General features: G+C 54.3%; 1 protein-coding gene across 1 annotated transcript; it reads right to left on the reverse strand.

Moving 5' to 3' along the window:
* Positions 1 to 24: 24 nt before the first annotated feature.
* Positions 25 to 14,281, reverse strand: grp (serine/threonine-protein kinase grp). The gene is made up of 11 exons (XM_037217342.1): positions 14,155 to 14,281; positions 10,107 to 10,202; positions 9,477 to 9,700; positions 8,946 to 9,010; positions 6,866 to 6,991; positions 6,125 to 6,254; positions 3,149 to 3,352; positions 1,822 to 1,853; positions 1,602 to 1,721; positions 1,240 to 1,371; positions 25 to 864 (listed from the first exon to the last, which is right to left on the reverse strand). Exons 2-11 carry the CDS (start codon positions 10,172 to 10,174, stop codon positions 646 to 648), a joined length of 1,320 nt encoding a protein of 439 aa, XP_037073237.1. The 5' UTR covers positions 10,175 to 10,202; positions 14,155 to 14,281; the 3' UTR covers positions 25 to 645.
* Positions 14,282 to 15,218: the final 937 nt, after the last annotated feature.

The following is a 15,218-nucleotide window of genomic DNA, read 5'->3' on the forward strand; positions in this document are numbered from 1 at the left end:
CGCCGGAGCAATGACAACAGCAGCTAGCACCAAAGGAGTATATTCATCCTGAGTGTACATTCCCAGCATGGGACACAAGACACGTCCCAGCTGCGCTTTTATTACAAGAGTGCGGAGACCAGGCATAACAGCGCGTGGTCTGCCGCGCCACACAGATCACAGATGGGACGGGCCCAGCATGGGCTGGCGGACGCCACCGCTGGGTCACAGCTGAGACGGCCCAGCGGGGGCTGCCGGCCGGCGGGTCTGCGACGGACGCCACCGCTGGGTCACAGCTGAGACGGCCCGGCAGGGGCTGCCGGCCGGCGAGACTGCGGCGGACGCCACCGCTAGGTCACAGCTGAGACGGCCCAGCAGGGGCTGCCGGCCGGCGGGTCTGCGACGGACGCCACCGCTGGGTCACAGCTGAGACGGCCCAGCAGGGGCTGCCGGCCGGCGAGACTGCGGCGGACGCCACTGCGGGGTCCACGCCCCGGCGAAACACACGGCCAGCGGCCGACGGCGGGCACAGCGTCCCTCAGATCAAGCCCCTCACCCAAAACATGCGGCCGGCCGGCGCCCACTGGGATGCCATGTGATGAGACGATGATGAGTGGATGAGGCGCAGTATGTACAGGAGGCCGCCCAGAGGTGCGGCGGCCGACGCTACGGCACGCTGTTGGTAGCCGCCGCCACCGACCAGTTCACCGGCACGTTCAGCAGGATGTCGGGCAGCTTCTGCTTGATGCGGATGAAGTGGCGCTTGAAGTCGAGGCCGCAGCCTTTGGAGAGCCGGAAGTCGACCAGCACGTGGTCCGTCATGTCCAGCACGCTGGCCTTGAAGGTCAGTGGCATCTTCCGCCGGTCCAGCGTCTGGACGGTCATCTGCGCCAGACAACAGCCGTCGCGTCAGACCCGTTCGCCGATGGCAGACGGACAGCTGGCCGCTCGGCGACGCCACGCCACCGGTGACAAACCACCTCAATGAACTTTGGTGCACCGAGTCACACCACCGGACAGCCCGACACCAGACGGCCCACGACACGGTACTAACGTCTGCCCACGCATGAACGGTCGCTGCGACCAGTCCACGTGGTCAGCGAGCGAGCGAGACCGCAGGCTGTCACCGCAGTCCTCCGGGCCAAGCCCACGCCACCGCAAACGCCGCGCCGCGTGCGGCTCAGGTCAGGTAGCCGTGGCGCATCGCGACCCCCGTCCCCTGCTGAGTCAGGCGCACCCGAGGCCAGGCTGGCCACTCACCGTGCACGATCCTGTGAAGCGCCAGGTGTAGCCGCAGCTGTCGAACAGCTCCTTCAGCCGGTCCAGCGTCTCCGCTTGGTTGGTGGTCACGAAGAAGCGCGTCATGCGCTTCACCAGCCGCTGCAGCGGCGTCTGCGGCAAGACACAACCACAATTAACGTCACACGCCGTGCTATGTCACGTCATACGTCCGACACAACACACACCACTTCCCCAAATGTGGCGGCACAGGTCACACCAGCTACATTCCGCTCTGTTCGTCCCATGACGTGTCGCTGAACGCATATGAACAGTGTTGCACGGGGCTCACGTGGTCTGGCGGCCGGCCGGCCGGCCGCCCGGCGCCCCATACTGGCTCTGACCTGACTGCTGGCCGTGCCCGGCTGCGTGTTCTGGAACTGCGTGCCGAGCAGTAGCTCATCGGCGCCGGCCGCCGGCTGGGAGAACGACGGCACGTCGTCGGCGCCGCCGCGGGCCGGCGGCGTGTCGTCGGCGCGGCGCGTCGGCGCCGGCTGCGAGCAGGCCATGCGCAGCGACGGGTGCAGCGGCGAGCCGTCCACGGCCGCGCACGGCCGCTTTGGCCGGCGGGCAGCCGTCCAGCGACCAGCGGTCCCCTGCGGCCGGAAGGGTCACACACGCCCGGTCAGAGTCGTGCACGCCTGGCCAGCCGGGGCCGACGGCACGCGGCCTCCTGGCTGCAGCTGGCGCCAGTCGCGCCTGCTCGGCGGGTGGCACCGGAAATACTGACCACTGGTATGCAACGGTACTGTGCCACGTGACCCACGGCAAATGCCATGAAAACTTGACATGGAGCCAAGCACACACATTCACAAGAGATTGGTAGGCATCGGACATCGAAGCAGACTTTGGACAGTGCGTGACAAAAGGCTATGAAATCGTAGCAATACATGAAAAAAAACGCTAGCAAGGAACCCAGCGTCCAACGTTCAAGACAATTGTCGAAAAAATCCACCATATGCCGCTGAACATAATACCCGGAACACCACGCATAATCCGGGAACCGAACCTGTGTTGTTGCCACGCTTAAGGTAAACGCACCCGGCCCAATCCACCAACCCCATAACACGCGCTGTGTGCGGGCGAGCACACACCCAAAGCCCGACGGTTCAGCTGGAGACGTAACGTCACCAAATGTTCCAATTATTTCATTGACTAACGAGCCCACACCCCCAGGCAAAACGCACCCGCAGGCAGCAGTCCGCCTGGCCCAGCCCATCCTGTCCGTCCCGACAGGCTCTCGACCAGAAGCGGGACATCTTTTCCCACCTTCGGTAACCTAGCTTTATGGCGACATATTCACCCATAACAGCTAGGTCACCAAAGACGCGACAAGAGCACACGCCAGCCGACACGAGCCCCCCATCCCGTCCGCTAACCCTCTGGACACCGTCTCACTCGACTGCTGCCGGCGCGCAGGCCGCCCCGGACGAGCGTCGCCACGCCCTGCTTTGGTAGTCTAGCTTTATGACGTCAGCAACTCTCATAAGCTAGATTGCCAAAGCGGGGAGCGGCGATCGGATGGGGTCGGCCGCCGGGCCGCCTCTCCTCCGACGCGCGGTCCGATGGCACCGCCTGGCGTTCGTGCAGGCTGCACCCGGCACGCCGACAACAGGTAACGTCCCGAGACGCAACGTACTGCGGCAACGCCCAAATACAAGCGACAGCCGACGCCGCATAACACACACATACACACGCCTGATCGGCATAGCATGTCCCCTTATCACCGGGAAAGCGCCATGCCCGTGAAATGAACCGAATCTACCGGCAACTCCACTCCGGCATCCACGCTACTGGTCAGCGGAGCTCAGACCCGGCGGCCGGGAGCCGCGCGGCGGCGGAGGGAGCGCGGCCTGACCGGGTCCCGCCGGGCCGGCGGCGCGTCACGTACCGTCGGACCGCAGGCGGCGCTTGAACCAGGCGCTGTCGCGGATGGTCTGTACGGTGGCGCGCCGGCCGGCCGCGTGCTGCAGCAGCCGCTGCAGCAGGCCCAGCGCCAGACTGTCGACCTTGACCCAGGGCGGCCGGCCGATCTTGCCGTCCCGCCAGCCGCGGTACTCGGGCTGTGTCGGCGTCGGCTCGTCCCACGGCAGCTCTGCCGAGGGTGGCGACCAGGCGTCAGGCGCATACACACACCGCTGGCTCTAGGACGCACCACGCCGCCCATTCCAACATAGATGCAACACGATTACCAACAATAACAAACATAGCTTCTGCACCGCCGTTTGCTTAGCTTTCTTGAGTCGGACCACTTTACATTACAGATGGCAAAAATTCCAACCAGGCGCGCCTAAGAGACCTACAAGATTTATATCCGCCATACGAGTTAAGAAATAATCTAACCCGTTGCGTATGACCCGATAGCTGCATGACTTTCGCAGTCAACGCACCGTAGAACTCTGGCCTGTGGATCTTTTCAACATTGTTTACAGACGGACGGCCCGTCCGGGGACACGGCACGCTGGATCACACCTCTCGTCCACGCCCCGAGCCACAGCAGAAGCAGGTCGGCCCGGTGCCAGCGCAGCGGAGCCGCTGCCACGCGGGTGGCATGCAGAGCAGACAGAGGTGCCCGGGGCGCTGGCGGCGCCGGTGCGGCCCGCCCACGACGCTCACTGCTCGCCTCGTGTGGCGGTGCCGGGCGCGCAGCCCCGGTGGTTCAGCTTTATGACTTGAAACGCCACTCATACAGCTAAACCACCAAAGACGGCGCGCCCGGCCGACGGGTGGCGGCAGAGCACGCGCGTGCGGGCAGCCGGCCAACTACTCCCAGTCAATGCCGCTGCTCGGCGGTCCAGACACCGCGGGGTCCAGGGCGCGCTGCTGTCACGGTGCACTAAACTACATGTGCATAGGACGGGAGAGACGATTCGAGCTGCCTTGGTTCTTTGTATTTACAAGATTACGACAGCGAGTTACAGCCTTGATCGTGACCTTACGGTGGGGGCAATGCATAACACGCGAATAAAGCTCCGCGCTACGTAAAAGCGCCGGTCGGGTGTTTGCTCGCATGCTGCGCCCATCTGCAGTCAAGGCCAGCTGGCTGAGCAAGCTGCACTCTCGCCCGAGACAGCCGGAAGTCCCCGTCTGCAAGCCCCACCCTACGCGCCATCTATCGCCCCGCGCGCGCTGCACAGCTGCCGGCCGTCGGCTGCTTGCGGGTGTGTGATAACCCCTCTCGTGCTGCTACGTGGGGCGGGCGGAGAGAGGGGCCGTGACAATCACGTGATCACGTCACGTGACCGGTCACGTGACGACCACGTGTCATTCCGTCCGATGACATCAATCACACGCGGGCGCATGCCGCGGGCAGAGGCAGAGCCGTCACCAGCAGGGGGACGGGTTACTGCCTCCCAACCGGTGTATTTACCCACTGCAGCCAACGACCCTCGCGTGACAGTGGTTTGACCTCTCAGATCGTCAGTGTCTCCTCCCTGTCTTGAGCATCGGGCTGAGCTCCCCCCCCCCCCCCCCCCCCCCAATGGGTGCAAACAAGGTGTCCGCTCCACGCCACTGCGCGCTACAGCCAAGTGGCGGGCGCGGACAAACGCAGGCCCATGATTTGTGTCCACCACAGGCCAGGCTGTCCGGCCGGAGACACATTTTCTTCACTGCGGTAGATCGAGCATGTTCTCGGATCGTGGACACGGGATTGCGCGGGGCTCCCGGCGCCTGTCTGGCGGTGGACACTGCTGGAGGGCTACACCACACCGCTCTCCTAACTACAGTCCACGGGAGCGAGGAGACATCAGGTGTGACACTTTGGTATTGACCCACAACCTCGCTGCTCGGCACACAACCTCACAACCTCGCTGCTCAACCTCGCCACAACCTCGCTGCTCGGGCTCCCGGCACATGTCTGGCGGTGGATACTGCTGGAGGGCCACACGACACCGCTCTCCTAACTACAGTCCACGGGACCGAGGAGACATCTGGTATGGCGCTTTGGCATTGGCCCACCACCTTACTGTTTGGCTTTCTGAAATCACGCCCTGAAATCCAATGCTGGGCAACTCACGCGGGCAGCCTGCCGACTACACACAGACTTCGCCTGAGCTGCACTACTGGAGCGCATAAGGAAACAATAATTTGTACATGGGACCCTCCTCGGCCCGGAACGTTCCGTTCTGGGCGTAACCCTCCCGCTCATTTGGTGACATGCGCTGGGACCTCAGTAGCGTCGCTGTCCGTCCGGACGGGCCCGAGCCTTGTGAGACTAACTAATTAGCGATGAGAACTACAAACGTAACGATCATATCAGCTTGTCCCAAACCTAGACTGAAACATTCCCTATAACTCGCGTTGTCCAGTGGTGTGACCTGTTCATGCTCGTGCGTTGACTTCTGTCGTGTTTCACAGCTCCGAAACGGGATATGGAGCCACGTTGCGTGGATGTTGATGTTAGAAGAGCATATCTTACTACTTCTGCCACGCCCATCCGACAACAAGACCACACAAAGGGAGACAACAGGAATACCTCGGACAAATCCGGATAACACCTGCGCCACACACCGAGCGTGCATCTTGGAAATGGTTGTGGCAAGCAGGATGACACGCTATTACTGGTCAGTTCACTTTACCTAACGGCCTGACTGTCGGCCGTCGTGCTAGCGTCGGCATTATCCCGAACAGGTGACCTATGCAAGGCAGGATGGTCGCGACTGGCCTGACCGTACGCATCCAAATGCACCGGATTCGTACGTTACAATAATACAAGCTAACATCTCAGCAAGTTGCAGGTTCAGCGAGAAAAATTAGACCACTTGAAAAGAGCAAGTACGCTGGCAAGTTGTGGGCGCCGTGGAGGAGGCGGGGTCGAAGGGGGGTCGAAGGGGGGTCGAAGGGGGGGGGGGGCGGCTCCGCCTACCTCCGGTGAGCAGCGCGACGAGGATGACGCCGCAGGACCAGAGGTCGGCCGGCTCAGCCCGGTACGGCCCGCGCAGCACCTCGGGCGCGATGTACGGCAGCGTGCCGCACCGCTTGTCCAGCTTGCGCTCCTGCCGGCCGCCGGTCAGGTCAGTCCCAGCGGGAGCAGCGCCACCCGCGCCGCACCGCATTCCCAGCGGCACTCGGCGGGCTCTCTCCGCCAGAGATCTACAACTTACGCTCTCGCGTGGGTCAAATTGGAAGCGAGTACAGTAGTGAGGCTTTTACCGTGGCAGCATTGCAATCCATACAGTTATCGCCGAAGACGAAGGGCAAATGCAGAAACATTTCAGAAGTTGTATGACTTGCCAGAGGCAAAAAGTGCTTTGTTGGAATATCTGTTCTCTTCGTTCCCTCAAAAATCCCTTCTAACCAAATCCCAGGTGCATTCCTGTACTCTGACATGAGTCGAGCCGCAACATGGGGCAAAACATATCTTCTGTCACTCGCCGATTCTGGAGCGATACCAGACTTCTGTGAAAGAAGAGTCCGCGCCGAAGAAAATACAGGAAAATGCACACCAATAACTAGCATATCCTATCAAAAAGATCATGCCGATATCGAGGGGAAAGGAGGAAGAGAAGCTGGAGCCAGAGCCAGAGCCAGAGCCAGAGCCAGAGCCAGAGCCAGAGCCAGAGCCAGAGCCAGAGCCGGAGCCGGAGCCGACGCTCGGTCCACTCACCACGCCGTTCAGCCGGAAGATGGTGGCCATGCCGAAGTCGGAGATCTTGATGTTGTCGTGGTTGTCGAGCAGGATGTTCTCCGGCTTGAGGTCGCGGTGCGCAATGCCCAGCCGGTGCAGGTACTCCTGTGGCGCGGTCACGACCGTCACCCGACGCCCACCGCCGCCGGCCAACCTCGCTGTCGGGCTCCTTCCTCCCCTCTCACTCTCCGTGAGGGGAGGAAGGGGGCCCAAACGCACCCTCAAATGTATGCAATCTTCCCTGCAATGTCCCCAAATCTACGTGAATTTTTCAACAAGCTTATTCGCTGAAAAACCAGAGTGCGCTTGTTTGGTACGGCCATTACTACAAAACGCTACGTAGCATCAAGGCGGCATTTTCACCAACTTCTAACGCATGTGAAGGAAACGTCTCGAATCCAACAAAAGACAGCACACGTAAAACTAAAAACGTGTCTCACAAATCACCCATTACCACACTGATCCATTCGGCCTCGCGTTTATGCTCACAGACAGACACGAAACGTGTAATGCAACTGCCTTTAGTTTATATGAATACTTTTGAGATCATTGCAGCGTTCGAATGCAATTCAGAACATTTATAACTCGGCAGAAGCCCCACTAGTTCCGTGACCGTACAATGGTCTTGTTCACGTGTGTGCATGTCAACACGTGCTCCTACGGTCCCCTTCATAACCTGCAGCGCGGCTGAGTGCTACTGGAGTTTCAGACCTGTCCTGCACTGCAGAGAAACAGCGAAGCGGCACCTGCTGGGTCTGGACGCCGTTTGTGGTGGCGACTACGCGTCCACGGGACAACCCTCAGTACCCCCCCACACGGCGCGCCGCCCACGGCCGCACATGAGCGTCGGCCGCGCCGCACCGGTTCATGCTGGTCACAGGCACGCCGCCAGCACCACGGTTGGTAATCCAAGTGCATGAACTATATGCTACATGCATCCTGGTCTTACCAAAGATGGCGCCGGCGGCCGTCCGTCGGCTGGGACTGGTGATATGCGACCGGGTGCGTAACCCCCGCCCAGCAGCCGCACCCCGCTACTGTCGCACCGACACCGCGCCGGTCCCTCACCCCTGCTTGAACCGGAAGTGCTAGTGGGTCCAACACGCCCTTTTTATAAACTGATCCCAAACGGCTCGCATGTGTGCCCATGGATTCAGAATATTTGACAAGCATAGCTCGTTGTGTGAATGCTTAACCAACTGCCCACGCTGTCGTCCAGTTCAAGGGATAATTTTGCCTCCGCCCAGCCGGAGATGCCGGCTGTTTACGAGTGGCACGATGCTATGCTACGGCCGTCACGGCCCCCGGGCCTGGGTCACCCTCGCTGGCCGGATGCCAGCGCCCCGGGCCTGGGTCACCCTCGCTGGCCGGCCGCCACCGCCCCCAGGCCTGGGTCACCCTCGCTGGCCGGCCGCCACCACCCTCGGACCTGGGTCACCCTCGCTGGCCGGCCGCCAACCGATCTTTCCGTTTCAGTCGAGCCAAACAATGCGCCCGCTACGGGGCTCGTACCCAGTGCCGCTGAATGACGAGTCCATCGTCGCTCCCCCCGACAACGGACGCGGCCTTCACGCCCTCTCAGGAGCAGTGCAATGCGGCGAAATTCTAGGAGTCTCAATGTCAGCAATGACGCAGGTCAACGTTTAACGCATCAGAACAGCTAACTGGAGAGTGCGCTGGTCGCTCTCCCCGCTGCTCCACCTGTCCGGTGCGGCGAGCGCGCCTGACGTGATCTCCTGGACAGCGGGTCGTAGCATGACGCCACGAACCATTAGCAGTCGTGGTCGCGAGTGCGGGAGCCGAAATAACGCGAGGTTACTGCCAAAATGCAGCAGTCAATCAATGTCTATGAAAAACGTCAGCCCAAGCACACCAATCCAAAGACAGCTACCGCGCGGTTCAGTGAGCTCTCTGCACATGCCGAGCCAATATAACCTGTGTCACGCACGCACGCACGCACGCACGCACGCACGCACGCAGTGTCTCTGCCCCTTGCAGTGCGAGTCCACGCAGCGTCCCCCCAGCCGGCGGAATGATATGGTGCGGTCTCGCCACTCACCACGCCCCCGATGATCTGGCGAAAGTAGCGCTGAGCTTCCAGCTGAGGCAGCCCGACGTCCGGCTCTGTAAACCCACGGCAGGGCTCCGGTAAGGCACGCCCGGTCGATGCTGCCATCTCTCTACTTCCAACCAGTCACTACAGAGATCTCTGCAGCACACAGTGTACTGCTTTCCACCAACAAATCCAGACGCAAACCCGATGATATAACGGCTGCGCGTCGTTTGAAAAATGACACCGCGCAAGTGCCGTATTCCCTGAAAGGAATAAAGAAACGCGAAAAGACCAGTTGCAAATCAAACTGACTGAAAATTCGTGAAATTGCTAGCTAACATTTGTAAAGGTAGAACTGTCCGTATACTTGCATCGGACATGGACAATTGTTACTACTGGCCGCACTTACGATGGATAGTACCACTCGAGACACTGTAACAAAGACATGCTTAGGGGGGCACTGAGCGGTAGACCTGGCGCCCAGCAGAGCGGCGGTCGCCAGGCCAACCGGGCAACGCCCGAGCAGTCGCCACGCACCTATCTTGTCGTAGAGTTCGCCGCCGGGCGCGTACTCGAGGAACAGGTACATGAGCGGCGGCTCCTTGCGCACGCCGTACACGCGGATGATGCTGTCGTTGTCCAGCCGCCGGTGTATGGTGAACTCCTTGCGCGCCTGCTCGTACACGCCGGCGTGGATGCGCGTGTCGATCACCTTCATGGCCACCGCCTCGCCGGTGGCGCGGTTCGTGAGCAGGTGCACCCTGCGGCGCCGGCGGCGGATTAGCACGGCGCTCAGCACGGCGCGCGCGCGGGGGGCAGCCCTCCCAACCTCCCACGCACACACAGAGACGGCACGCGCAGCAGCACGGCACACGCACATTATTAAAGTTCAGGTGGTGATTAGTGCCTTCAGGCATCAGGCACGGCCGATGAGGCATTGAGTCGTGATTAACGGCGCAGGAGTCATCCTGATGACGAGCCCGTCGCCACCAGCACATAATGAAATGGCCCATGGAGATGGAAAGAAAACAGCACAACACACCAAGCACCAGTTCTTCAGCCTTGTTGCATTAATAAAACTGGCATGCCATAGGAAACAATGGGGCAAACATTACTGCACACCAACTTTCAGCAACCTGATCTGTTGTCCTTGACAATGACACCTACTCGCCAAAGGCTCCCTCTCCTAGAAGGTTGGGCGCCTTGTCCCAGCCTTCAATGAACTGCTGATCCATGATGAAATGAAGAACTGTCAGCAGACCTCTGAAAAACCACAGGAGAAAAATTCATCAGTTATTTCAATTTGCATCAGGATACTGAACTTCATCAGCAGCACCACCACACTGCCAATACACTACTGTGCATGTGCACACACATTCCTTGCTTCTTCATTGCCCTGCTGATTTCCTATTTTGCAACATAAACATGCATCAATACAGCAACTGGGCATGAAAGTCAGGCTGCATCAGACTTATTGGTGAGTTACAACTGTTATGACCAAATGGCCATGCTTGAGTCATAGCTAACATTTCAGGATCCCATGAAGTCCAAAACATCACCATAATTCCAAACATTAGAAGTTGTTGCCAAATAGGAAGTTAACTGTTCAAATGATGCTAATTCGAACCATCAGAAGGATGCAAAGCTGAAAAGCTGAAGCCAGCTGTGCGAGGGATTCCTAAACAGAAGCCAAACCTGAAAAAAGGAGCAAAAGGTGTTGTTGCAAGCTCATGCCACTCTGTCCCATTGCCCACAGGCCGAAAAGTCTCAACTTAAATCAACAAGACTGGCACACTCAATGTTTAGGAATGATTTGTGCACTAAAAATTTATGGTGAAGAAATCCTGAGATCCTTTTCATTTGCATGACATTTTCTGCCTGCAAGGTCATTTCCTGGACAGCTATTTTTGGTGTTTTAGGTTGGAAAGACAAAACCAAATATCCCAGTAAATTATATAATTATAATAAGACCTGTAAGATCTTACTGCTCACCACAACTGCATAATGTGTATCATCTGAGACAACAAGCTAGCTGTATGGACTAACAGAATACCATCATCAAATGTAAGACAACTGGGGAATTTTTTGTTCAAGCAGGCAAAGCTGGTTTTAGCAGCTTTAGCTCTCAGTGGGACACCACATCCTGGTAAGGTAAACATCCACTGTTTACTGTAAACATCCACTGTTTACTGTAAACATCCACTGTTTACCTTACCACACCCTGGTAAGGCTTTGAGTTGCAAAGCTAAACAATTGTGGACAAGCTTTCAAGCTGGCCAGCAATTTTTCCTCAATTCATTAAGAATCCTCCAAATTTGGTGATGCCCAGGCATAAAAGGCCACTTCCATTAAATGTCCCAAGACCCACAGTAGTGAACCTGACACAGACTCTCATGACGTAAGTGTGGTGCAGTTGATGATGTCGTTGCCTTTGACTGAGTGGGCTGCAGCTCCCAGCCTGATGTGTCACCCAGGCTTCAAGTAACAGGGAAAACAATGTAAGTCAAATCATTGCTAATATTACATGGAAGCATGAAAACTTGATATGCCTGTTAATAATACCATTCCAAAGGCAATAGAGCACTGATTGTGCCCATATTGCCAACACTAACCATTTTTCCATGTTACAGTTGAGTATTGCAACAAATGGTTGCAGTAATGAGGCAATACCATTATGAACATTCATCCTCCCACAAAGTGGCACCAATGAAATTTCAACAAGGCAAAAGGTACCCCATCAAAGCAGTGATTTAGGCTGAAACATTGAGATGCCTCAGAGCAGGCAGAACTGTCAAATATGCAAAAGCAGCAATCTTGCTTGCTCTTCTACAATCATAGTGCTGACAATATGTTCCAATATTGATATATAAGAACAGGAAGCATGTCTTTGATGCTGTGGGATTAAAAAGACATCACCTACATGATTTGTATCACTATGTTGATGATGCCTAAATGCTAGCATGTGATGGAAGCAAATGGAGTCACCTATGGGAAAACATATAGATAAGACTTGCCTATTGGAACACAAATGGAAAGTCAGTGGATCAGCATAGCCCCCTCCGTTCATGGGCTTAAGAAAGGTATGCAGAATTACTTGTGCACTTTGTAATAATTTGTAAATGGTATTGCTTGAATGTTCCCTGCCTTTGGGCCTTCCATGAACCAGAAATTCCAATTGGCAATGTGGATGAATTCAAAACAATTTAAATGCTTCTTGAACAAACAAAAAACTTATATCATTATGGGTTGTGGGGTAAAAAAAAAAACTTTATATGTAACTTTTTGTGGTTTCACACTTTTCAGTTTAGGTCACAGCATGCTCCACTTCATGAGTTTCAGAAAAGGGGTTCCTGGGTGCTCTCCACCTCAATACTATCAGTCATTAATGGTGTAATATTAAAGCTTCTGCACAATAAAAAACAACACAGCAAAAGCTGTAGTACATGGAAACTTCCTGATAAACAGAAGATACTATATGTTACCAGAGGTATGTCTACTATAGGTACCCCACCAGGGAAATGATCAAACAAGGTCTGCCAGTTAGAGAGAATCATTATTGCATCTGTGGTGTGGTATGCAAAAACTGGAACATTTTATAACTGATTGAAAAAAATCACCTTGTTCACATTCTATTCCTTTAATTTTCAATTAAATATTCAATGTCTTAAGTTGTATTACTGTGCTTATATCTAGCAAACATTTGTCCTTGTGGTAGCGCATCCATGCTGTATATTTCACTAATAATCTGCCTTGCCAATTGTCAACATCAAAAGAAGACCATTAACATGCCACAGGTCAGCAGAGCAGGTGATAGGTCAACATCAGCGTTACCAGCCATATATCACAAACACCAAATTTTTTAAGACAACCTTACTGTGATTAGGAGCTTTCAATAAAGAATTGTGATCATCATTATTTAAAAGGGAGTTGGTGCACATATCAACACACCCTGATTTGTTCTGCACTTACTAACCAGTGCACAAAAAAATCAGCAAAAAAAACAGGCAAGTAGAGAGCGGAAGCAAAATCAAGGAAAAACCTTGAGTTCCCATACATTATAAATCTGATTTATGACATTTAAGATGAAAGTGAAGGCAAAGGTACTTTAAAAGCATTTCTTATGAAAATTGTGCAGATATGGCACACCAGAGTTTGCAGCCTGACCAGAATTTAACACAAGCAAGCTCAAGATTCAGTACACCAATATTTTGCAAGTGTTCAATGCAGATTTGTTTGGCAGATTTGGCATTCAAAAGACCTGTGTGTAGCGCAGTTTCCAAATATATCATCCATGGATCTGGCGTAAAATTTGAAGCGTAGGCATTATCATTCAATTGAGAATGTGGTTGTCAAAAAATGATCAAATGCCACAGAATTTCTGCTCTGCTACATACATCCTAAAATAGCAAAAAATTCATCATATAGTACACAATAAAATAGTCACATTAAATGGCATGGCTCACTGCAGTCCTTTTGCCATTACAAATTCATGTGACAGCCAAATTATTTCTGTAAGTTATACTCTTAAAAAAAATTCATTTTCTTTCTTGAAGTTAAAAAAGAACATATAGCATTAAGTGCACTTATTAGCTTCTACTCTGCATAATGATTTAATTATTAACATAACCAGGATAATCAGCTGATCAATCATTCAACAAATTAGGCATTATACTTGGTTATAAGTCAGCTCTTTATTGGAAGGCAATTGGCATCCAGGGAGGTTACGGCCATCTATTTCTAGGAGGCATGTTGCAGCATTGCTATTACATGCCTTTCAATGATTCGGGCTTTAGTGTGCAGACTAACAGTTATCACTCATGTTGCATAATTTGGAAGCAGTACCTGCATAAACAACTAAATTGTTAGTAAATGGAATGAGCTGCTCTGTGAAAGCATGTAATTCTACCAGCTGGATGGAGCATACAAACCCATATCCTCCGTGGATGTGATCTTTCATATTGACCTACTAGCACCTCTATCACCATTCTGCCCAGAATTACCACGAGCACATAGCAGGAAGGCAAATGTGCTTCAGCATGAAGTGAATGCAAAATACCACACCTTACTACAAACTAGCCCACAGGAACTTACTTGTAAGATCTATCCTTGGTAACTGTAGAAAAGTCCCTCACCTCGGGACATCATCAGAAAAACGCACCCAGTCATCGCACATCGCAAATGGCATGGAACACGTTAAGCTTGCGCGGCAACTAACCTTGGGATGGGTCACGAAGAATGCATAAAAACGTCACGCCATTTCCGAAAATGCGGAACCCCCTCCAGGAACAAACCGCGCCAGAATGCACCAAGCAGGCACGTTTCTCGGTTCGCCAGCGCCTACACGTTTCCACAGAAGGTACTCGCGCCATTTTGGAGGAAAGGGGATCTAGGAATTATTTTTCAGCTGGCTCGGGCTTAAATTTCAGTTCAAATCAAACTTAACTGGTAATATTACGACCTTCAAATAAATATTAGTGTTTTAATTTATTTTACTAAGCTACAATATTGAAAAAATTTACACCTCTTGTGAATGAGCATCCTGAATTACCAGAGAGCCGTTATTTTTATGACGTCATTTGTTTTTCGTTCTTTCAACAGCTGATGCTAAAGAAAAGTTTCTCCGCTTCAGTTCTTCTAACGTATGCTAGCCACCTCGTCCACTCATTTTCGCGCCGATTCGTAGCGACATCTGTTAGCTGATTCCATTACTTTGGCGGAACTTCCGTGTTAGGCGCCACCATTTATATAAACATATTTCAATTGGTGTATTCGGTATAGATGCGGTTGGGGGTGCGCGGGATAGGATACAACGTAGAAAGACCCACGGGGTGAGCAGGTTGGACAGTCGCTCACCCGCCACCCGCCACCCGTCAGAGGCGGTGGCTGCTTACTTTTGCTCTCCCCCAAAAATTCTAGGCTTTTTGAGGTGCACCATGGGCGTGAGCGTGCATTGTCGGCGGCAATGATGATGCGTCGGCAAGCGGCGGATCCAGAGGTAGGCAGGGGCAATGGAAGCACTCCTAAGTTGAGTTGGGCCGATACCCACTTTTGGGCATTCCTTTTGTCAACATCAAAAGCAGGAGCAATGTTGAATTTTCACAAATGTTCCGGGCTTAGCTGCCGTGGACCCGTGGTCCTCGCACTACGGGAGTCTCGGAGCCTACCACAGAAGGACCGCAAGGGCCCCTAACCGGCCAAAGGTTGCAGGTTTCAAAAGCAAAAAAAAAAAACAGCGAAAGCATTGCACGCCTGCGAGCGTCCGGCTGACCTGGGAATTCA

Source organism: Pollicipes pollicipes, unplaced genomic scaffold (genome assembly GCF_011947565.3).
Source record: "Pollicipes pollicipes isolate AB1234 unplaced genomic scaffold, Ppol_2.1 Scaffold_4002;HRSCAF=4701_pilon_pilon_pilon, whole genome shotgun sequence".
Lineage (NCBI taxonomy): Eukaryota > Metazoa > Arthropoda > Thecostraca > Pollicipedomorpha > Pollicipedidae > Pollicipes > Pollicipes pollicipes.